The sequence below is a fragment of the Anabrus simplex genome, chromosome 2 (assembly GCF_040414725.1).
Source record: "Anabrus simplex isolate iqAnaSimp1 chromosome 2, ASM4041472v1, whole genome shotgun sequence".
Lineage (NCBI taxonomy): Eukaryota > Metazoa > Arthropoda > Insecta > Orthoptera > Tettigoniidae > Anabrus > Anabrus simplex.
In genome coordinates this window covers 654,127,684-654,152,295 of record NC_090266.1, presented here as the reverse complement: position 1 = coordinate 654,152,295, position 24,612 = coordinate 654,127,684, and the positions used below count along the sequence as shown (strand labels likewise).

The 24,612-nt window shown below is 39.5% G+C and overlaps 1 protein-coding gene across 6 annotated transcripts in view; it reads left to right on the top strand.

Annotated features, from left to right (window-relative positions):
• Positions 1–24,612, top strand: part of Tdg (Thymine DNA glycosylase) — a 538,298-nt gene that overhangs the window by 153,541 nt on the left and 360,145 nt on the right. For 4 of the 6 annotated variants that reach the window (XM_067141144.2, XM_067141143.2, XM_067141142.2 and 1 more), the window contains one exon: positions 13,034–13,102. The exons of the other annotated variants lie outside the window; for them this stretch is intronic. In XM_067141144.2, the coding sequence (XP_066997245.1) occupies positions 13,034–13,102 (69 nt within the window). The remainder of the gene's footprint in view (positions 1–13,033; positions 13,103–24,612) is intronic. 6 annotated transcript variants of the gene reach the window in all.

Below are 24,612 nucleotides of genomic sequence, written 5' to 3'. Positions count from 1 at the left end.
TAAAACTGAACGTGACATTGCGTTCGAAGAGTGGGAGCGTCGTGGTTCGTGCAGCCACGGCCGCCGCGTCTCCTGAAAAGATTTTCACCCCGGTGGAGCTGGACCGGTCAACACCACCACTGAGAAAAAACATCGCAAGAAATAAACTCTCATAAAAAGTTAACCATGAACTTCAACCAATAACTAATAATATAACAACAATCTAAAATGTTCATTGATTGCACATAATTTTTGTCTACCTAGAACAAGTGTATCTGACCAAATTATGTTATCAAATATAGTGATTTTGCATTATTTTACTATGGTCTTCACAGACACGTGCTCTTAAGAAGGAAGCCGTACATTCCAGTGTCAACTCAGTTAAATGTAACTTAAAAAGCTTTTGTGTCTGTCGAGCACGCAAGTTAATTATAAATATTACACTACAACATATCTGTATAATATAAATAAATAAAAAAGTTATTGAACAAGGAATAAAAATACACACTATTAAACAAGGGATGACATGGAATCATTCTTGAAGGAACATATGGTAATCAAATTCTATCAAGTCATATTAAAATATTTAGAATATTTGTTTATCTCTGTTTAATACTTAAGAACTTGACACCTGGAACTTACATTAATGATGTCCTCCTTTGTCTCTACTCCAGCATTTACTGCAATGTTTCTGGAAATCATTCGTTTGTCCTTGGTTTTTGTCCAAAATGGCTGCAGTCCGTTGACTTACTTTTGCCATGCCACACTCCTCTCCTTTGCTACAGCAATGATATGCTGTGTTGTAATCTTAGTGCTTCCTTCAGTATTACCGTTGTTACTGCTTTTCTTTTTTTATTTAATTTGACTTATTTTGGGATAGTCTAATGAGCTTCCTTAAATGGGTTGGTTAGTTTTCATGTAATTTACCATGGTGTAATTTACGTTTACGTGAACAACGGCTTCTGTAGTACTATATTCGTATTATTATTATTATTATTATTATTATTATTATTATTATTATATATTACCAGTCCGGCCTTAATTTGCGACTACAAGAAAAGCCCCAGTTCAAGTGTTATTCATTAACAGTTGACATGGTGTGTATCCTTTGGCTTAATTCAATGTCATTACATAACATAGAGCATATTATAGTAACTCTACTTATTTTACTGAATGCCTGTACAAGTTTTAAACTAAGTGTATAGTTCTGAAGAGAACTTCATTCATACTACACTTCACACCATATACCACTTGTTCCTTGAATAATGGAACGTCTCTAATCTTATAAGATGTTATTTTAAAACGATACAAACTTGTGAATGTATTTTAATATACCTAGTCTTACCATAAATACTGTCCCAAACGTTTAAGTAAATTGACACAAAATGGTTAGAGATATATTAATATCCTAATAACAAGTGTTACATAGGTACATTATGAACCATAACCACAAATAATTATACAAAATAGCCACCATTTGCACGCACACAGGCCTTAGGCCTTTGTGGCCACTCATCAGTGACATTACACAACACATCAACTGGAAATTCTGCAACTGCCTTCCGAAGAGACTGCTTTAAGCTTTCATTATTGCATTGTCTTTTCTTGCAAGCCATCTCCTGAAGCTTGGACCACAATTTGTAGCCCAAAGGGTTTGAATCTGGACTTGCAGACGGCCAATCTGAAGTGGAAATGAAATCGGGAACATTTGCCTCCAACCACTGCTGGGTTGCCCGTGCCTTGTGCGCTGGGGCTGAGTCCTGCTGGAAGCTCCAGTTCCATCCATGGAAGAGGGTGTTGTTGAGATTCTTGACCAGTTCCTCAAGCACTGTCTCCGGGTACACTTTAGCTGAAGTTTTGACTCCCTTTTGACAGAAATGGAGCTCTGTTGTGCCCTCGAAGCACACACCCTACCACACCTTGACTGATGAGGGATGATGACCACTCTGGATCCTTGGAGCCTTTTCACCAGCTTCTGTAGAGGAATGGGCACATACCCTACCATTTTGGGCGTTGAAAGTCTCCTCAACACTGAAAATCTTTTCATCCGTAAACAGGATTCGACTATGACCATTAGCCGCGTAACACTTAAGTAAGCGCTTTGATTTTAGGAGCCTCTGGCACTTCAGTTCATTTGTCAGGAGATGTCCTTTGCGTCGTTTGTAAGCATGGAGTCCCAGGTCAATGCTTAACGTGCGAGACATAGACATTTTTGATATCTGTACTCACGAGCCATCACTGACTTTCTCCTTACCGGATTTTGTCGCACACGAGCCGCCACTGCTTTGATGAGTTCTGGCGTTCGTACTGTGTGTGGTTTTGCTTGCCGCGGGCAAACTCTCACAGTTCCAACCTCAACAAATCGATTTATAGTGCGGTAAACAAATTTCTTACTAATATTCAGCTTCTGGAGGGTTTTGAAAATCTCCCCTGGTGATTGCCCTACCTTGTGTAACGGTATCATGGTCACACGATTCTCATACTCCCCCCATTCCATCTTGAAAACTTCAAACTGACAACTGTATACTTCTGCAGCTCAACCAACAATGACTCACGCCTCAGATACCGGTTTTGTAGCCGCTCTCTCATTCGGGCAGAAGTACAGCCACCCTCAAAAGTTGGGACAGTACTTATGGTAAGGCTGGGTATTTTTAATTTTTAGAATATTTTAACTTAGTAGATATCTTGCCTACAATGGTACCTTGATTATAACTTTATCAATGATTGAGCTGATGTTCTCTACAAAAAACAAAACATGTTCTTGTAATACATAAAATAAGCATTGTGAACTTGTATAGGTGGGACTTTCCTGTAATTTAGCAAGCCCATTAAGGTTGACAATATGGACCAAATATGAAGTTCATAACTTGTAATACTTACGGAAATGCTTGATAGTCTTCACGATAGTTAGCAGTTATTTCTTTCCAGTTTAGAGAGGACATTACTGAAGTATGCCACTACCCACTCTTCATTGTACATGACCTGAGACAGTATGCCCCCAATGCCAAATTCGCTGTTGTCCATGTGTCAAATTTCGCTCCAGCTCTGGGTTATGCCAATACCGGTGCTCCACACACGGCATGCTTCAGGTGTTCGGAAGCTTTCTGGCATTAGTCTTTCCAGGTAAATCGATGGTCATTTTCCGTAAGGTTATGAAACGGTTTGGCGACATTGGCAAAAACTCTGAAAAATCGACGGTAGTAGGCCCAGCAAACTTTAAAGCTAGGTTGCGTTAGATTTATCTGCCCAACCACGACAGCAATGACATACATCAGCAATTATAGACGAGAAAAGAGCCACCATTCTGCAATCGACACTTATGCACAAAAGCATACTGTATTTTAATACTTTAAGGCAACATTCAATCACAGCTGCACATATCTACCTCTGGTTACACATTAGACTTATCAATAACTGAAGAATCTACTAATCATACTAGTGGATAAACCTAACATATAGCAGAACCCCAAGAGAGCACCGCCTATGAATACAAGCACGGACATTTTCCATTTATATTGGATAAAAATAAGAAAATCGACAAACGCAAGATGTTGAACTCATTTTAATGAAGTGTTCCTAGTCATTATAATGGATTTTATCATGAACTGTATATTTTAAATATGTGATTTTAATATGTACTATATATTTTAAAGTGTTTATGTACCTGTACTTTTAAAATAAGTTAATCCACACGAATTTTAGGCCTAAAAGATACACCCACACTCATTTTTAGATTGTACATATAGCCAGCTTTTACTTTGAAACATGCCCAATTTGAACGTTGGACACATTCCATTATGACTTTTCTACTAGGCAAGGCATATTAACCAACTTTGACTATGTGAAGGTCCTAATGTACAGCTGAGGATGACTGTATAAAAAGTCGAAACCGGTATAAGTAGGATCTTATATAAATAAAACTTGTATTGATAAGGTGGAACCTTTCTTATCTATAATACATGTGCTAGACTCCTTCGTCTGAGACAGTATGACAGAGGTATTCTACTTCCGCCTTGAAGAGCTGTCATTTCTTCATGCTCAACTTTAGCTGGACTGCTTTCAGTTTTCCAAAAATATCCTTCAAGTTCTCAAAGTTGCTTCCCAGGACGATGACGTCATCTGGAGAGATCAAGCCCGTCTTCCAGTGTAGTCCTCAGCATAGTCTCCATCAGCCTCTCCAGAGTAGCCATAGCAGTGCACAATCCTTCAGACAATGTCCAATCCAGAATGCTGTCTTCCCTTGGTCTTGAGGATGAATCTCCACTTACCGGTAGCCACTCTTCAGATCCATCCTAGAGAACCACCTTGACCCTGATACCGTGTCCGGAGTGTCTTCAATCCGGGGTAGCAGGTAGCTATCTTTCTTCGGGACGTTATACACTCTGCTGCAATTGGTACAGAACCAAGTAGAGCCGTCCTTCTTCTTTACCAACATTACCTGGGGAGCTCCTAGGCCTTTCTGAGGTTTCTGTTACTTGCTGCTCCTTCATTTCTTCAAGCATCTGGTCCACTTCATGTTACTTTGTGAGTGGAACTCATCAGAAACGAGCCTTCATCAGCGTGCTGACACCCACATCAATCTGTTTTTAGAAGAGTTTCATCCTGCCAAAGTCATTGCTATCCAGTGAAAAGACATCCTGATACTCCAGCAGTAGTGTTTTAGCCCCTCTCATTGCCACGTCCTAGGTTGTCGCTGGATTCACCTTCTGCAGGCCATCTGGAATGAATCTCCCTACTCCCACTCGTATGTCTGCTTGCAGTGGGCGATCAGATTTGATGGTTTCACTGCAGGCAATCCATATAAAATGCCTACAAACTCAGTGTTATGCTTTGGTGGATGGCGATGTCATAATCGTTCAAATTGGACAGTCAAATATAAATCTTATGAGAGGTGCTGATCAGTATCTTGGTGATCTGTAGTCCCTTCGTTTGCATGTTTTGATACTCGGACTCCACAATGGCCATTAAATCACCAGCAGCTCCATCCATGCCCAGTGCTTAGTCCTAGCTGGGATGGTGAGGTTAATGTTGCAGCTTCAGCTGAGGTAAAGCAATGCCTTCCCGCGCCAGTCGCGTAGCAATTTCTTCATCCCTATACTTAAGCACGTTGGAGCTCGTGCCCAGGACGATTTTATGCTCATTCAGGAAGTAGAGTCCAGTGATTATGTCATGCACGATGACTGCCAGAAAAATCCATGTTTCTGTGTTCTCTGCGCTGCAGAGAATTCCACCACCATCTCGCTATGATCAGGTGTCAACTCTCCTGTGGCAGTAGCCATGCTATGCTTCACCTGTAAATGGCAAATTCTCCACTGCCATACAACTTTTGGCTTGATGATTGTTCTCCTTGCTCGTGTATCGATCAGTGTGCGCCGCCCTATCCTGAAAACATTTCAGCCTACCATCAGGCTGTTACTGTTGGATTGTAGTCTCCGTTCAAGGACCTGGGCTGCTGGGACTTGACTGTCCTGAGCCAACCTTCACTCCATAGGTCTGGCTAATTATAGTTTCCTTTACTGGTGTGCTTCTCGGCCATTCTCATGTTTGCTGGAGGCTTTAGCCTTTGACGGTCTTCGCCGTTTTGAATTACATGGCTCTTCTTAGCACAGTTCCACCAGATGGCATGTGCTCAGGACATCTGCTGGTTGGAGCGCTGTTCCATTGCCTTGTTCACTTAGTTCCGCTTGGCTTTATAGAATCTTTCTAAGGCTTCGAGAAAGTCGATTAAGAACTTATCCTCCTGTGCCCATGGGGTTTCTTCCTCTTCCAGGCAATGTACCCTAGTTTGTAGTCTAAATATCTGCTTCGCAGCATCAACCTCCAATGTGTCACTGAGAGCGGGTGAGACCTGTTGGGTTTCTGGCTTGCATAGTCCATCTATGAAAATCTGCCTACCTAGCTGTTCAAGGCACTCTTCTGTTGCTTCTGGGTAGGCCAGGTACACAGGACAGGCGACACCCATCTCAAAATCTTGGAGTGTCTCTGTATTCCTCAGAGTCCTGGTCCGAAGCTGTGCATGGTAGGCCTGTTGTTCTCTGTATCAAGTGTCAGTGTAGGCTGATAGTGTGGTGTAGTTGCTCCGAGCACCTTGTGACATTGCCTATAGGACAGTCAGAGTGTCATCTCTCAGAGCAACAATGAGGGCTGTAGCTTTGTCTTCTTTGCTCCCTAGTTAGCTGAACAGGCCACCATGAACTGCCACGAGTACATACTCCATGGCACCTTCCGTCAAACATTGGTGGCATCACCTTGGTCAAACTCCGTACTACAGACATTGGCTCCTCCGCGTAAGTTCCGTCTTGTAGATTACCACGTATCTGGGCAACTTCTCTCTGCAGGTCCTGGCAAATAGTGTAAAATGTTTGGTCAACCTTGTGTATTTTCTCATCAACTGTGTTTATTCTTTCTTCTAGTTCATCTTTCAATGTTCCTGTTTCTGGTTGGATAATGTAGTTTAACTCAAGGTGATCCTACTTGATCTTGCTCCTTCTTCCACCTTCTTCCATCTTCATCATCATCTCGAAAAGCGCATATAACCCAGCCTCCATTTTCATGTGGCTTCTGTCTCAATTGGTGTGCAGTAAATTACCGTGAGGAAGCCTAAAGATGTGTGTGTGCTCGCTGTACGCAGGTGTTCTGGAATGCTCCCAACAGCAGTCAAAACCTGATCCACTGATTCATACTGACTACAACGATTTGTCACACGTGGGTTCTATTCTGTCTTCTGACACCACTTTTGTTACGAATAAAACAATGTTTTATTGGACTAATTATCTAGGATTACCCAATTAGTAAATGCCCAAAAAATTATACTTTACACTGAGTGACCGCACTTCACTAATTCGTGGCTATTTACTAAAGTTGCTTATCCTTGTAGCAGACCTGCAGCTTGCTGGCATTTGCGTGGAATGGGCGATCCTTCCGTAATCTTGATTGAAGAGTCTCACTTTTCACTTTACTTTGAATGCACCATCGCCACTTCACACAGCAACTTCTGGCAGAGAGGTTCGAACCCAAGTCTGTTGACTATCACAACTCACAACTACTACACTAAACACAGAGCAGTTACGAACATGAGGGAGAAGCCAGATTTACTTGCCCACGTATGCCTGCCGATGGAATAGTTCTAGGTAAATAAATGAACATGCTGGCTTGCTGTGTTCGATATGTTTATTTCTTTCCAAGCATGAAAATAGTTTCAAATTCAGTTGCTATGCGACAGCTAAAAAGCTGTCCGCCCTAACCTTGTGTTTCTATGACCAGACATTTGGACGATACCATCTGTGCTTAAACTAGAGTGATAATTTCAGTATCTGCTTCTCCCATATGAGCGAGAAAGATAATAAGGTGCTGAAATACTTAGGCTCACTGGGGAAGCCCTCTCTGCAATATACAGTACAAGTGGGCAGCTTAGTGTGGTGGAAGTTTAAGACATGCTGTGAATATTCATATTCATAATTGTATTTATAATGTCTCTTAGCAGAGTAGCAGTGGAATGCTTGATAGTGGTATTACTTGTAAAGTTTTACCTAGTCAGGCAAGAAATATAATTTATAGCGTGCAAGGAAGTTTTCAAATACCAAAGTGTGCAAGAACACAAATTTTTCTCAAACCCGGGGCTGACTGCTCAAGTTTGCCATGCAACTGTGCATAGCATTTCCAGTATTCTTTCTGGGGGCAGAAATAATGTTAGATCACTGGGAGACATCTCACAGTTCAGAAATGTACTAGAAATTTGGACTACTTTAAAAATTGTGTTTTACACCAAACAATGTTGGAGTTGTATGATAATTGAGGATTTCCAACAGCTATAAAAATTTACCGAGCTCAGAACATTTTAAGCAAGCCTCGGACCTATGGGAGTAACAGAGTCCCACTCCCATTTGACAGGCAAGGGACTCCTTGGAAACAACTTGGTGAACGAAATGGAATTTGATGGGGAGCTATGAATATTAATGGGGCTTATGGAAGAAAGTAGAACTGATTGAGTCAGCAAAGAGGATGCATCTGGATGTGCTAGCAGTAAGTGATATTTGGGTAAGGGGAGATAACGAGGAAGAGATAGATTATAAAGTGTACTTCACGGGTGTTAGAAAGGGAAGGGCAGAGTCTGGGGTAGGGCTCTTTATTCAGGAATACCATTGCGCACAACATAGTTTCTGTTAGGCACGTAAATGAGCGAATGATGTGGGTAGATTTGTCAGTTGGAGGAATTAGGACTAGAATTGTCTCTGTGTATTCACCATGTGGGGGTGCAGATGAGGATGAAGTTGACAAGTTTTATGAAGCATTGAGTGACATCATGGTCAGGGTCAACAGCAAGGATAGAATAGTGCTAATGGGCGATTTCAATGCGAGAGTTGGGAATAGAACTGAAGGATACGAAAGGGTGATTGGTAAATGTGGGGAAGATATGGAAGCTAATGGGAATGGGAAGCATTTGCTGGACTTCTGTGCTAGTATGGGTTTAGCTGTTACAAATACATTCTTCAAGCATAAGGCTATTCACTGCTACACATGGAAGGCTAGGGGTACCAGGTCCATAATAGACTATATCTTAACAGACTTCGAATTCAGGAAAGCTGTTAGGAACGTACGAGTTTTCCACGGATTTTTCGATGATACAGACCACTATCTGATCTGTAGTGAACTAAGTATCTCTAGGCCTAGGGTAGAGAAAGTGAAATCTGTCTGCAAACGAATAAGGGTAGAAAATCTCTAAGACGAGGAAATTAGACAGAAGTACTTGGATATGATTAGTGAGAAGTTTTGAACAGTGGACAGTAAGCAGGCTCAGGATGTAGAAAGAGAGTGGGTGGCATACAGGGATGCTGTAGTAGAAACAGCAAGGGAATGCCTAGGAACGACTGTGTGTAAAGATGGGAAAAGGCGAACATCTTGGTGGAATGATGAAGTGAGAGCAGCTTGTAAACGTAAAAAGGCGGGCTTATCAGAAATGGCTCCAAACAAGGGCCAAGGCAGACAGAAATTTGTATGTAGATGAAAGAAACAGAGCAAAACAAATAGTTGTTGGATCCAAAAAGAAGTCGTGGGAAGATTTTTGTAATAATCTGGAAAGGCTAGGTCAAGCAGCAGGGAAACCTTTCTGGACAGTAATAAAGACTCTTAGGAAGTGAGGGAAAAAGGAAATGAACAGTGTTTTGAGTAATTCATGTGAACTCATAATAGATCCCAGGGAGTCACTGGAGAGGTGGAGGGAATATTTTGAACATCTTCTCAATGTAAAAGGAAATCATCCTGGTGGTGTTGTGAACAACCAAGCTCATGGGGAGGAGGAAAATGATGTTGGTGAAATTAAGTTTGAGGAAGTGGAAAGGATGGTAAATAAACTCCATTGTCATAAAACAGCAGGAATAGATGAAATTAGACCTGAAATGGTGAAGTATAGTGGGAAGGCAGGGAAGAAATGGCTTCATAAAATAGTAAAATTAGCATGGAGTGTTGGTAAGGTACCTTCAGATTGGACAAAAGCAGTAACTGCACCTATCTGTAAGCAAGAGAACAGGAAGGATTGCAACAGCTATCGAGGTATCTCATTGATTAGTATACCAGGCAAAGTATTCACTGGCATCTTGGAAGGGAGCATGCGATCAGTCGTTGAGAGGAAGTTGGATGAAAACCAGTGTTTTCATACCACAGAGAGGCTGTCAGGATCAGATTTTCAGTATGCGCCAGGTAATTGAAAAATGCTATGAGAGGAATAGGCAGTTGTGTTTGTTTCGTAGATTTAGAGAAAGCATATGACAGGGTACCGAGGGAAAAGATGTTCGCTATACTGGGGAACTATGGAATTAAAGGTAGATTATTAAAATCAATCAAAGGCATTTATGTTGACAATTGGGCTTCAGTGAGAATTGATGGTAGAATGAGTTCTTGGTTCATGGTATTTACAGGGGTTAGACAAGGCTGTAATCTTTCGCCTTTGCTTTTCGTAGTTTACATGGATCATCTGCTGAAAGGTATAAAATGGCAGGGAGGGATTCAGTTAGGTGGAAATGTAGTAAGCAGTCTGGCCTGTGCTGACAACTTGGTCTTAATGGCAGATTGTGCCGAAAGCCTGCAGTCTAATATCTTGGAACTTAAAAATAGGTGCAAGGAGTATGGTATGAAAATTAGTCTCTCAAAGACTAAATTGATGTCAGTAGGTAAGAAATTCAACAGAATTGAATGTCGGATTGGTGATACAAAGCTAGAACAAGTCGATAATTTCAAGTATTTAGGTTGTGTGTTCTCCCAGGATGGTAATATAGTAAGTGAGATTGAATCAAGGTGTCGTAAAGGTAATGCAGTGAGCTCGCAGTTACGATCAACAGTGTTCTGTAAGAAGGAAGTCAGCTCCCAGACGAAACTATCTTTACATTGGTCTGTTTTCAGACCAACTTTGCTTTACGGGAGCGAAAGCTGGGGGGGACTCGGGATATCTTATTCATAAGTTAGAAGTAACAGACATGAAAGTAGCAAGAATGATTGCTGGTACAACAGGTGGGAACAATGGCAGGGGGTACTCAGAATGAGGAGATAACGGCTAATTTAGGAACGAACTCGATGGATGAAGCTGTACGCATAAACCGGCTTCGGTGGTGGGGTCATGTGAGGCGAATATAGGAGGATAGGTTATCTAGGAGAATAATGTACTCTGTTATGAAGGGTAAGAGAAGTAGAGGTAGACCAAGATGATGATGGTTAGACTCGGTTTCTGACAATTTAAATATAAGAGGTATAGAACTAAATGAGGCCACAACACTAGTTGCAAATCGAGGATTGTGGCGACGTTTAGTAAATTCTCAGAGGCTTGCAGACTGAACGCTGAAAGGCATAACAGTCTATAATGATTATGTATGTATATAAAAATTGGCATACTTAATGGAGAAAATTAACTGTAAGGGCTCTGTATCTTCCGTGTGCTGGCTGTTGAAATACTTTTGTTTCAAGTACAAGTGAACCATTGAATTAATATATGTAATTATTTTACCTTATAAAGGTGGCGTAGAAAATGGTACTCGGTGTGATATGGATTACATCATTTCAAATAGTGACACATCCTCACATGTGTTGAGTACTTTGTCCACAAATAACTTTCATATGACATCGTAAACAAAATATTCGTCAGTGTAAATGCAATACCTGCTATGTGCACAATAGCTGTTTTCAATTAAATACGCAGTCTCATAGATGGCGCCACCATGGATAGACTTTTAGTTTTGTGCAGTCGGTTTTAATTTCCGTGCATTTTCTAGTCAAACCATACCTGCTATGTGCCATTGCATGGTAGCTGTAAGTCAATACTTGCTATGTGCAAGAAATTTCACATGGCTGGTATTCTTAGGTGTCAGCAGGAAATGGTAAACAATATCACATGGCAGGCTGTGTAGTTCATTGTTGAGACGTGACGAACTGTATGCGAGTGCGGGAAGTTATCACAGCCCTGTTAATAGAAAGGCAAGTTTTCTCTATAGTAATTCATATTTGAAATAAAATCTGAAGAGTCGTGTTGGCAACCTTAATGTTTGTTGGCTGTATTTATTAGTAAATATTGTAAAATGAATGCAGTTTCTTGCCACAGACCATGGAAAGTGTATTATCATCCCCGCAAATATCGGAACAGCTTGGGAATACTCAGGATACTGATCCTGACTGCCAAAGTAATAATTCTCCCCCCAGTATGCTAGGAGTTTCTGCTGCTGAAATTTGAAGCACCAGTGAGAGAAGATGCATCCATAAATTATGACTATGAGTAATATTTGCGGTACTCGATTGTGAAACTTGGTAACTGACAAAATGTGCTTGTTATTTTGGCTTCCTGTTTTAAACAAAAGATATTTGATGTACAGATTTATGCAACATTTCGTAAGCCAGGTGGCAGGAATTAGTAGCCGGGCGGGGAATAGGCACTACAACGTAAAAAGTTAATATTATAACATTTTAATTTATTCCCCTCAGGGCATTAATGGTAGTATCAGACAGGTAAACACTAACTGCAAAATTGAATTATTTTAGTGTTATTATCACGAATAAGACACAACAGATTATTTTGAAATTAAAGTGTTCTGCTCGTTCATAATAGCGTAATACCGGAGTTTACCACTCTGTTACTGTGGATTGCCATAAACTTTTGTGACGTCGTGCAGAATAAAGTGCTCACTTGCAACTCCACGCTGATAGAGGCACGACTTGTGCACAACATTACATGATAATTAAGCTGAACATTTAAACTCTGATGTTACGGGTGCAGTTATGCAGACAATAATTAAGATTTATTTAAATAGTTTTACAGGAAGCACCCAATGACTCAATGTGTATTAATATTATGTAACTAAGCACTAGGTTTGTTAGCTGGGCGATCTGTAAAAACGACAGGGTACTAAGGAGAAAATTGATCGCTTCAGTAAAATCCAAGATAGTTAATTTTCATCTCTGATCATAATTGAATGCTTGCAATGTCAGCTCTAATTTGTACTGTGAATACTTCATTTTTTCCAATATTAACATTTAAGTTGCTGTACATGATTTTGGTGTTAGAGAAGATTCTTGCTGAAGAAGAGCCAGCAAAGATCAAAATTTGAGATTTTACATGAAGGGTTTAGTATTGGTTACCTTATAGTGATTGATATGATAGATCACTTACAATATTGTACCAAGGTCAATGAAATAATGCAAGTGTTTATAAACTAAATATGTAATTTCTCTATCTTTTAGAATAACTTTTCTCATTTTTCAGTTCTATACAGGGTGATTCTATAGACAATGGTCATACGACAACGCTATGTGCAGATTTCAGAATAGGATCTAAAATAAGTTTCCTTTCTTTCCTGCTAAAAAGAGCTCTGACCAAGCAGCAGTTTCAGTAAATCCTCCTTCAGGAAAGACAATCTGAACCTATAGTCTTAGTTTCTTACAGTGTTTGGCACTTGCTACCTGACCATAGCCTCCAGCACACTGTATTCCTAAACTAGACTACTACATTTCTTCTCCACCATTATCATACAAGTAAAAGTGATCTCCAGGGCGATTCTTTTTTGCTTTGATGTTTCAGGAGCTGGCTTCAGGAATCTATGGTGGATGTTTCAACATTTGGAATAGTGAAGTTCGTGAATAACGTGAGGTATCCTTGATATCCTAATTGGTTAATAACTTCACTTAGAGATAAACAAATGCAACCAGCCAGTTGATGGTTTATTTGTAGTTATTCTTTCAGCTTCCAAGTGGTGGCCATTGTTTTTGGAATCACTCTGTATATTACTGCTCATCAGATTTATTGATGTATTAACACCAGAACGATGGGAGCAGTCATTTTGACCGCAAAGCTAATTCTAGATACAATTGTTCTTAAATGGGTAATCCCAGCCCATTGAAGTTTCAAGACATTTCACAAGTTTGAGTTTGTTAAGCACACACAATGATTTCTTTTGTAAGTTTCATTGTAACTAAATAAATCAATGTTTTATTTGGAATGATGAGAGCTGTCAAAATTACTGCAATAAAGTTCTCCCTAAGGGGAGCATCATTATTGACTTTCTCAATTTTAATTCCTCACACTAGCAGTATCATGTTACAGGTTATATAAACTTCAGGTTAACTTTTGCAGTAATATAAATGTTTATTAACCTCCTCTTCAGTACAGTTTTCATCTGCTGAGATTAATTTTTATTCTACCCAAATGTGTTTCAACTCCATTTGAGTCATCCTCAGTGAGTTATTTTCAATTAAAACATTATATTTCTACAGCCACAGAGTACATTGCTAAAAATTCATAGTTGTGAAAATTATCTAAATAATTTCATTTTCGTGCAAGTTCAATATGGCATACTAGTAGATGTATGAGAATAAAACAGTGTTGTGAGCTATAGCCTCTTGTCTATATGTAAAATGACATTTCAGTGTATGTTACAATGTCCATCTTCAGTTCCTTCTGTGGTCAAGGTTATGACATGTTAGATGTGTTGATCCATTGGATATAATTTTGTTGCAAATGTTGGTCTTTATTATTTTGTAGTTAGTTGCTATGTTGTAGTGTTAAATCTGTTAAGTGCAATCGTCAAATGGATTCCATGTGATATTTTCGTTACCCACAACCATCTAGGATCTGCTGGTTTAGAAGTCTTGTCCTCGATTGCCGTGTTGACAGTTCCACTTATCGGAATTAACACTACAATATAGCAAATAACTACACCAAACAATAAAGACCTACCTTTGCAACAAATTAATTATATCCAGTGGATCAACACATCTAACAGGTCTAACCTTGACCACAGAAGGAATTGAAGATGGACATTATGACATAATTTAAGATGTCATTTACATATAGACAAGAGGATATAACTCGCAACACTGTTTTATTCTTATACATTTACTAGTATGCCATATTGAACTTACACAAAGATGTAATCATTTAGATAATGTTAAGAACTATAAATTTTTAGCAATGTACTCTGTGGATATAGAAATATATTATAATGTTATGAATAAAAAAAATAACCCACTGAGGATGACACTAATAGAGTTGAAACGTGTTTGGGTAGAAAAAATTAAATCTGAGCAGATGAAAACTGTATTGAATAGGAGGATATAATAAATGTTTATATTGCTGTAAAATCAGTATCGTGTTTCAAATTTGAACATCTGTTCTTATGCATTTCATTGGATGGTGATTATTGAATGTTGTTGCTTATTTGTCGTAGTGGCGTCTCCGAAGACCGTAAAAGTAGTTAGTGGGACGTAAAGCAAATAACATTCTTCTTCTTATTATTTGTCTCGGTATCTTTTCCTCATGTGCACTGTGTTGCATGTATCAAGTATAAACATCTACCATTACGCTTTTCAGCAGACATTGTTTAACTGCAGTTAGTTGTATAAGAATTTGTTGAAATGTCTAGGTACAAGTACCTATTGGCGATTGCCTTGCTTTTCTTGAGGAACTCGTTGAGAATTCTAGTGATGGTGGCGGTTCCAGTGATCCAGACTTGGTTGTTCCTGTTGGAAACAAGGAACACATTAGCAGCCCTTCAGGGGAAGGAATGGATTTTGATGGCACCAGTTCATGCCTGGCGACTGATAACACTAGCCTGCAACATAAAACTTTTTTTGTGCGCTAAAAACGAAACTAGGTGGGTTTTATGAATTTCTTAACGCAGAATGCGAGAAGGAAATTAGTTTTGGCGAATCACGTCTGGTTTGGTGGCAATTTTACAAAATATTATTTTGTTCTTACGTAAAATTTTTGATACTTAGTATTGATTAAATTTGATGTATTAATGTAAATTTCAGCTTGCAAAACATAATCATATTTTTCATGCATTGAATACACATAAATGCTGCTTTGTAAGCAAGTAGATAGTATGTATTATATTTTTAATGTACTGTATATTGAAATTCGTGAAACTGATGCATAAAGCGCCTATTTAGTTTCGACTGTACAGTTGCTTTTAAATTAATATAACCATACCTTGAATAAAAAATACCTGGTTAAACATACATAGTTTTGTTACTTACATTATGTGCAAGTTAGATTCACACCTCCGTCTTTTCCCGTTTTCCGTGGAGTTTCCGGGTTTTTGAAGTTCTTGAATGATCTCTAGAAGGGTCGTCTCGTGCAATCGACCAACAGTAATCGGCCATCATATTCACATCCCAACGTCCCTGATAGCGTCGTTCTGCATCTTTGAGATCCTGGTGAAACCTTTCACCTTGTTCTTCACTGACAGCTCCTAAATTTAGAGGGAAATAATCCAGATGCAAAGCTAAGAAATGAAGCTTAAGGCTCATATTACAACCGAGTTCCTTAAACTTTACCAACATTTTCCTTACAATTTCTTCGTAGTGAGGGTCCTTAATGTTGCCAAGGAATTTAGTCACTACATCCTTGAATGCGTTCCATGCCTCTTTCTCAATTTTCGTCATCATGTCTGTGAAAATTTTATACTTCATCTGTTTACGAATCTGTGGTACATCAAATACGCCTTCTTTGATTTTTGCATCTAATAATGAGGGGAATTTAGTGGATAAATATTGGAAGCATAGGCTACTTTTATCTAATGCCTCGACATACAGTTTCATCAATCCAAATTTGATGTGCAAGGGTGGAAGTAGAATTTTTTCATGTTCAATAAGACTTACATTCAAGACATTTTTGGATTCTGGTTGCAGTTGTTTTCTTCTGTCCAATTCACTATATCCCAATGTTTATCCCGTGCCCTGCTATCCCATTCGCATAGGAAACAGGTAAATTTTGTATAGTCTTTTTGTTGTCCCAGCAACAATCAAATGATCTTCAAAACACCGCATATTTGCCACCCATGCTCATGATATTTAATTTTTTCAAGCACCAACTTTTGTGGAGTGTGCAAGTGGACGGATGCCAGAACATTTGTTTTATGAAGCAAAACAGCCTTTAAACTTATTTTGGAAGAGTCAATAAAAAACACGCCAGTTACTAGGATCATACTCTTTCTCTCCCAATCGACGTAGAAGATTTGAAACATCCGTACAAAATACAAGTTCATCTTCTTGAGTATAATACTTTCGGACTGTTATCTTTGAAAGGAAACAGCTTTATCAGTCCATCATAAACATTGCATAAGGGCTGGGGCTTTTAACACGTCTGATTATTCAAGTGGTCAAATTGAAAGACAAACTCTCAACTGTCTTATCTTCAATCCTACATACCTCGCAGTCTATTGCGTATCTGGGGGAGTTTGTTATGAATTTACCAGGAAATCCCAACTACAGAATTAAAATTTAGACAGCAATAAACCTATAATAAAATGCAAACAATAACAAATCAAAACACATAGTTGTATTCTAAAAAATGTTGCGCGAGAACATCTCTCAACATTACATCTTACGAATTCATGCAGATAATAAAACACCGAATTGCGTCAAAACTAGACGTGATAGGAAAAAAATAACATCATTTTCGGAATCAGAGCAGCGATTTCCATAAGAACGACATATTTTCAATTTTACCGCAAAATCATGTTGGCTAGTGTAATCAGTGTAATGCCCCCAACAGCAGCAAATCTTTGTGCTTGTGGTGGATCTGAGTAGAAAATACTAAATCAAGTTGGTACTGTAAAAGGTAGATTTGTTGTACTAAACATCATGAAGGACAAGAAAGGCCCTATTCCATATCCAAGGAGAGCTATTGAAGGGAATGAGACTTCATCGTGGCAGCTGTTTTTGGATTCCATGCTGAAACATATTCAAAAGTGCCCCGTTGAAGAAACTCTCAAACAGTTGGAGTCAGATTCATGGGATGTTCCTTTTGTAGCTGTTATTCCTTTAGTGTATGCAAGGGGAGCCATGCATTTTCTTCATTACATGTGAACAACATGTTTTCAAAGGAATGCGGACTTCCAGCATTTGCTGAAACCATGTCTCATGACTGCTTCAAGGAAATTTTTATGATCCTAAAGTTTGACAGAAAAACAACACATTCAACTCAGTTTATCCATGATGAATTTGCTCAGCTTTTGAGCTATTTTCTTCTTTTGTTGAGAATTTTCAGTTGTGCTTCACAGCCAGTGAATACATCACAACTGATGAACAACTCTTACCATATAAAGCGCATTGGCGAATAAGCCTTATAAGTTCACATTGAAATACTGGTTGGTTGTAGATCTTGAAACCAAATCATCCTTCACTGGCTTTGTGTACTTGGGGAAAAGATTAAGTAAGGGCAGAATTATGCAACTTGGCGAGTATGAGGGTTTGAAGCTCATAGATACGTTTCTCTACAAGGGGAGATATTTCACAGACATTTGAAAACAAAAACTAAATGTTTAGTTCACAGAAGCTAGCAGACTGCCTGCTGACCAAGAGGGAAACATATCATTGGTATCATGCGACCAAATCTCCAAGATCTTTTGCCAATTTGCAAAGATAGAAGTGGAGAATACTTTTTGTCAAAGCTATTGGTGAATGGCCAAAAAATCTCTTGCTGTTTACAAGTGCATACGAAGAAAAATTGTTTGCATTCTGAGTACTATGCACAAGCAGGTTGAAGTAGATGACGCTGACAAAAAACATTTGGTAACTTGGCTATCTCCATACATCTCCATAAAGTGTGGAGTGAATGTTCTTGACCAAATGAGCCGCTTGTACTGTACATGACTCGGTCAGCATAATGATGATGGCCTGTTTAAATCTTATACAATGTACTGTATTTTGGAGCTATAAATTCCTGGATTTTGTTTTGTTCTTGTAATTCTTCAGAAACTTCTCAAAAATGCTTCATTAGGAACCTCTTGAATGAGCTAAATTTAGCCACACTGTTTGTTTGACCGAGAGGCGACCAGTAATCCTCCCCTGCGGTAGAGACCCCTGGTAAAAAATGAAAAAATCATTATTGCTGATGTGCTCTAACAAAACATCAGATTTTTGTTACTCATTTGACAACCCTGCCTGTGGAAAATGCCAAGAATGATGAATCATTTTTTTTGTTATTTGCTTTTTTTCGTCGCGCCGACACAGATGGGTCTTATGGCGACGATGAGATAGGAAAGGCCTAGGAATTGGAAGGAAGCAGCCGTGGCCTTAATTAAGGTACAGCCCCGGCATTTGCCTTGTGTGAACATGGGAAACCACGGAAAACCATCTTCAGGGCTGCCGACAGTGGGACTCAAACCCACTATCTCCCGATTACTGGATATGACCACACTTAAGCGACTACAGCTATCGAGCTCGGTAATGCTGAATCAAGAAAATTTATTGCATTAAATGTGTCACTATAAAATCAAGCAGTAGGCCTAATTTGTATGCTTGCAGAAAGTGTGTCATTGATAATTACAAACAATAACTGATTACACAAATGATGCTTTTGCTCTAAAGCACAAATATACCATGTTACATAGTTACAAAATGTCTAGTTGTAAAGTGTTCTAAATTGTTGCATTTGTTGTGAAATGTTATGAAAGAACAGAAGTAACACTAAAAATATTATGAAACCTAATAAATATTGTAAACATGATATTTGAATTTTGTGCTACATGCATTATAACTTTTTCTTAGCACAGTCAAAATGACCACTGCCATCGTTCTAGGTAGTTGAAAATAGCTTTCGTTCTAGTGTTAAGGAACTCTTTATAATATTTCCAACCCCCACTGACAGAAGTCATGGTTGAAGCATAATATAATAAGGGAGGAAATGATATCCGAGGTCATGAGACTACCGTCCCTTCCCCTTAAGCACACATGCACACAGAGTTAGTATATTTTTGGACACACACATTTATCAACAGAAAATGTTCAAAGTACTGCAGATGGGGTAAGATGAGAAACATTTATTTAGGAATGACCATCCTTAAGCACAACTCGATTTTTGGGAAGTGTGTCCAACTTATGCTGGAGGTAGTGAGACCACAAAAGCATCCATTGTTTCAAGGCTGATCAATCTGTGTCCAGAGGCATACACAGCCTCAAAAATAGTTCATATTTCTCACTCCCCAGAACACTGGGGGAAGAGAGGACTCAAAAAAATATTTTGTTAATGTTCAGCATAAACCAAAATGTATTGCATTGCTCCATTATTTATTAGACCAATTTGCTCTATTTTAGTTCCATTATAAAGTTGTAGATAGAATAATGCAGATTTTAAAAATGAAAAATTACTTTGCAACATATCCCTTAGGCCTTGCCTAGCTAGATTTGTAGTGTTTGGTCTTGTGGCCACTGGCATGCTGACACGGCACTGTCCTAGTGTAGTGATGTCCAGGGAGTGTCCCGCTTCCTTTTTATCCTGTTAACGAACCTGATTCCTCATTCACCAAATACTGTTGTTATTGCAATGCACGTGACTCCATAAAATACTTTCTTCAGCTTGCCTAAGCGCTCAGGAAACTTGTGTAGAGTTTTTAATTGCTCGCCTAATCCCTTTGAAGATATCTTCAGTTCTTTAAGCATATTATTTAGTTGAAGCCGTTCTGATAGCAAAAAAAATCTTCATTTATATCAAAATCAATTAAAAAATGTGCTAGCTGAAGAATTTCCTCGTTGGCATAAAATGCTGTAGGCAGATGCAAGAAATTCAGAATGTGGCACTTGATGCATCATTCTTGACTTATCAAGGCTGCACTTGAAGTAGTGAACTGTGCTTCTGCTCAACTTGATTTGTGATTCTTTTTCTTTTTTCGGTAAAAACAAACTCTACTGGCGAGTGGGCAAGTGCAATTTTACAAGCCTGGTTATACATACAAACATTCAGAATATCTTAACAATAGTACTTGATGATATTGTTTGTCAAGACATCTGAACAAATTCTCATGCAAAGGTATTCCAAACTAGAAATATTCATTGTATAAACAGATTCATTTTAACTTGGATATCAATAAATAAAATACACTAGTGTCCAAAAGTTAAGCATAAGTTATGAGTAAGCAGGGCAACAGGAAATAGACCGCAAATCGCACGACATAAGCACCTACCAACCTTACATGTACGCTCTGTATGCGAAAGGAGTGTTCCCTGCTTTGACTAACGACGTAACCGCAAGGTAAACACAGACAGTGCCTGCGCTCCATATTCGCTCAGTCGTGTTTGCCTTATTATAGTGTGCGGAGTTTAGCCTCGTGGTGAACGTGACAACGTAATGGCACGACGACTCCATTTGGACCCAGTTTTGCAGGGTAGAATACTCGGCCGCCTGGAAGCGGGCCAGACACAGACCGAAGTTGCCGTATCCTTGAATGTGCTACAAAGTGTCATTTCCAGGCTTTGGAGATGATTTCGAGACACAGGAGATGTTAGTTGTAGGCCAGTACCAGGTCGAACAAGGGTAACCACCTCACAGCAGGACCGATATCTGGCCTTAACCGCCCGACGAAATCGGAGTGCACCTGCAAGACAATTGTTGGCGGAGCTTGGAGTCGTCTCAGGGATTGCAGTTTCCCGGCAAACTGTGTACCGGAGGTTCAGAACATCAGGCTGTTTGCCTGACGTCCAGCGGTGTGCGTTCCGCTCACTCCAGCACAGACACATCGAAACTGGGCCATGAATGAATGGAGGCATGTGCTCTTCACAGATGAATCCCGCTTCAATTTGTAGAACGATTCCCATCGCACATTAATCTAATCTAGAGAGAGCCAGGTAGCCGATACAACCACAAGAACATCGTGGAACGGGACCAGTATGATCGTGCTGGCGTCATGGTGTGGTGCGGCATCATGTTGAATGGCCATACGGACCTGCACATCTTCATAGGTGGTCCGAGGAACACTGTTAACGCTCGGAGAAACAGGGATGAGGTACTGAGACCACATGTTTTACCCTTCAAGAGGTGCAGTTGGTCCAGACTTCCGCATAATGGACGATAATGCCCGACTGCACCGCGCTGCTCTGGTGGATGTATGTCTGGCTGGGGAAGACATTCATCGCATGGACTGGCCATTGAGGTCTGCAGATCTGAATCCTATAGAACATGCCTGGGATGCATTGGGGAGGCGAATTGCATCCCGTCAGCCTCCACCAAGGACCCTCCAAGACCTACGCATTGCCCTTTCAGAGGAATGGGATCGACTGCCACTAGAACTCTTGGACCATCTGATAGAGAGCATGCCACGTCGCTGTGAAGCACGTGTGGCCGTTAGGGGTAACCATACACCCTATTAACAGCATATTTTGTTGTGGAAGACATTGCCAAGTTTTGTTAGTTGTTGTCAAAGGTTTTTTTTTTTTTTTTTTTGACAAGTTGTGTGACATAGTGTGTGAGTCAGCTTCCGTTTGTTCAGCAATCCGTCGGACATTCCTATCAGGCAGTGTGGCCTCGTTTAGTGATTATGCTCAACTTTTGGACACTTAGAATTATTATTATTATAATATTTGTGATGTTTCTGTACACAAACTTTAATTGATTTAAAGCACACTATGAATAGTTTCGCTTTCAGTTAGTTTAATAACTTCAGTGCAAATTATTCATTGCCGGGCTGAGTGGCTCAGACGGTTAAGGCGCTGGCCTTCTGACCCCAACGTGGCAGGTTCGATCCTGGCTCAGTCCGGTGGTATTTGAAGGTGCTCAAATACGTCAGCCTCGTGTCGGTAGATTTACTGGCACGTAAAAGAACTCCCGCGGGACTAAATTCCGGCACCTCGGCGTCTCCGAAGACGAAAAAGTAGTTAGTGGGACGTAAAACAAATAACATTATTATTATTATTATTATTATTATTATTATTCATTGTCGTGAATGAAAGAGTTTGGCCAGTTGTTCTTGTATTAGAGAACACACTCTTCTCAGTCAGTTATTGCACGTGGGAAATATGTAACTCTTATGTTTTGCAGTGTGCAAAGGTTTTAGCTGTCTGTAAATTGAGTGTACCAGTTTAGTTATTCCTTGTGTTCATGGTACTGCTATATATCAATCAATCAATCAATACTGATCTGCATTTAGGGCAGTCGCCCAGGTGGCAGATTCCCTATCTGGTGCTTTCCTAGCCTTTTCCGAAATGATTTCAAAGAAATTGGAAATTTATTGAACATCTCCCTTGGTAAGTTATTCCAATCCCTAACTCCCCTTCCTATAAATGAATATTTGCCCCAGTTTGTCCTCTTGAATTCCAACTTTATCTTCATATTGTGATCTTTCCTACTTTTATAGACGCCATTCAAACCTATTCGTCTACTAATGTCATTCCACGCCATCTCTCCGCTGACAGCTCAGAACATACCACTTAGTCGAGCAGCTCTTCTTTCTCTCAATTCTTCCCAACCCAAACATTGCAACATTTTTGTAACGCTACTCTTTTGTCGGAAATCACCCAGAACAAATCGAGCTGCTTTTCTTTGGATTTTTTCCAGTTCTTGAATCGGGTAATCCTGGTGAGGGTCCCATACACTGGAACCATACTCTAGTTGGGGTCTTACCAGAGACTTATATGCACTCTCCTTTACATCCTTACTACAACCCCTAAATACCCTCATAACCATGTGCAGAGATCGGTACCCTTTATTTACAATCCCATTTATGTGATTACCCCAGTGAAGATCTTTCCTTATATTAACACCTAGATACTTACAATGATCCCCAAAAGGAACTTTCACCCCATCAACGCAGTAATTAAAACTGAGAGGACTTTTCCTATTTGTGAAACTCACAACCTGACTTTTAGCCCCGTTTATCAACATACCATTGCCTGCTGTCCGTCTCACAATATTTTCGAGGTCACGTTGCAGTTGCTCACAATCTTGTAACTTATTTATCACTCTATAGAGAATAACATCATCCTGCCCTGAGGAACTCCCCTCTCAACTATTACAGGGTCAGACAAAGCTTCACCTACTCTAACTCTCTGAGATCTAAATTTTTTTTTTTTTTTTTGCTATGGGCTTTACGTCACACCGACACAGATAGGTCTTATGGCGACGATAAAGAGATCTATTTTCTAGAAATATAGCAACCCATTCAGTCACTCTTTTGTCTAGTCCAATTGCACTCATTTTTGCTAGTAGTCTCCCATGATCCACCCTATCAAATGCTTTAGACATGTCAATCGCGATACAGTCCATTTGACCTCCAGAATCCAAGATATCTGCTATATCTTGCTGGAATCCTACAAGTTGAGCTTCAGTGGAATAACCTTTCCTAAAACCGAATTGCCTTCTATCGAACCAGTTATTAATTTCACAAACATGTCTAATATAATCAGAAAGAATGCCTTCCCAAAGCTTACCTACAATGCATGTCAAACTTACTGGCCTGTAATTTTCAGCTTTATGTCTATCACCCTTTCCTTTATACACAGGGGCTACTATAGCAACTCTCCATTCATCTGGTATAGCTCCTTCGGCCAAACAATAATCAAATAAGTACTTCAGATATGGTACTATATCCCAACCCATTGTCTTTAGTATATCCCCAGAAATCTGATCAATTCCAGCCGTTCTAGTTTTCAACTTTTGTATCTTACTGTAAATGTCATTGTTATCATACGTAAATTTTATTACTTCTTTGGCCTTAGTCTCTTCCTCTATCTCGACATTATCCTTGTAACCAACAATCTTTACATACTGCTGACTGAATACTTCTGCCTTTTGAAGATCCTCACATGCACACTCCCCTTGTTCATTAATTATTCCTGGAATGTCCTTCTTGGAACCTGTTTCTGCCTTAAAATACCTATACATACCCTTCCATTTTTCACTAAAATTTGTATGACTGCCAATTATGCTTGCCATCATGTTATCCTTAGCTGCCTTCTTTGCTAGATTCAATTTTCTAGTAAGTTCCTTCAATTTCTCCTTACTTCCACAGCCATTTCTAACTCTATTTCTTTCCAGTCTGCACCTCCTTCTTAGTCTCTTTATTTCTCTATTATAATAAGGTGGGTCTTTACCATTCCTTACCACCCTTAAAGGTACAAACCTGTTTTCGCATTCCTCAACAATTTCTTTAAACCCATCCCAGAGTCTGTTTACATTTTTATTTACCGTTTTCCACCGATCATAGTTACTTTTTAGGAACTGCCTCATACCTGCTTTATCAGCCATATGGTACTGCCTAACAGTCCTACTTTTAAGACCTTCCTTTCTATCACATTTATTTTTATAGTATAGTAGTACATGTAATTATAGCTTTTCAGGTACCCTTCATCTCAATAACGTAACATGTTATAGACGTGAAAATTGAT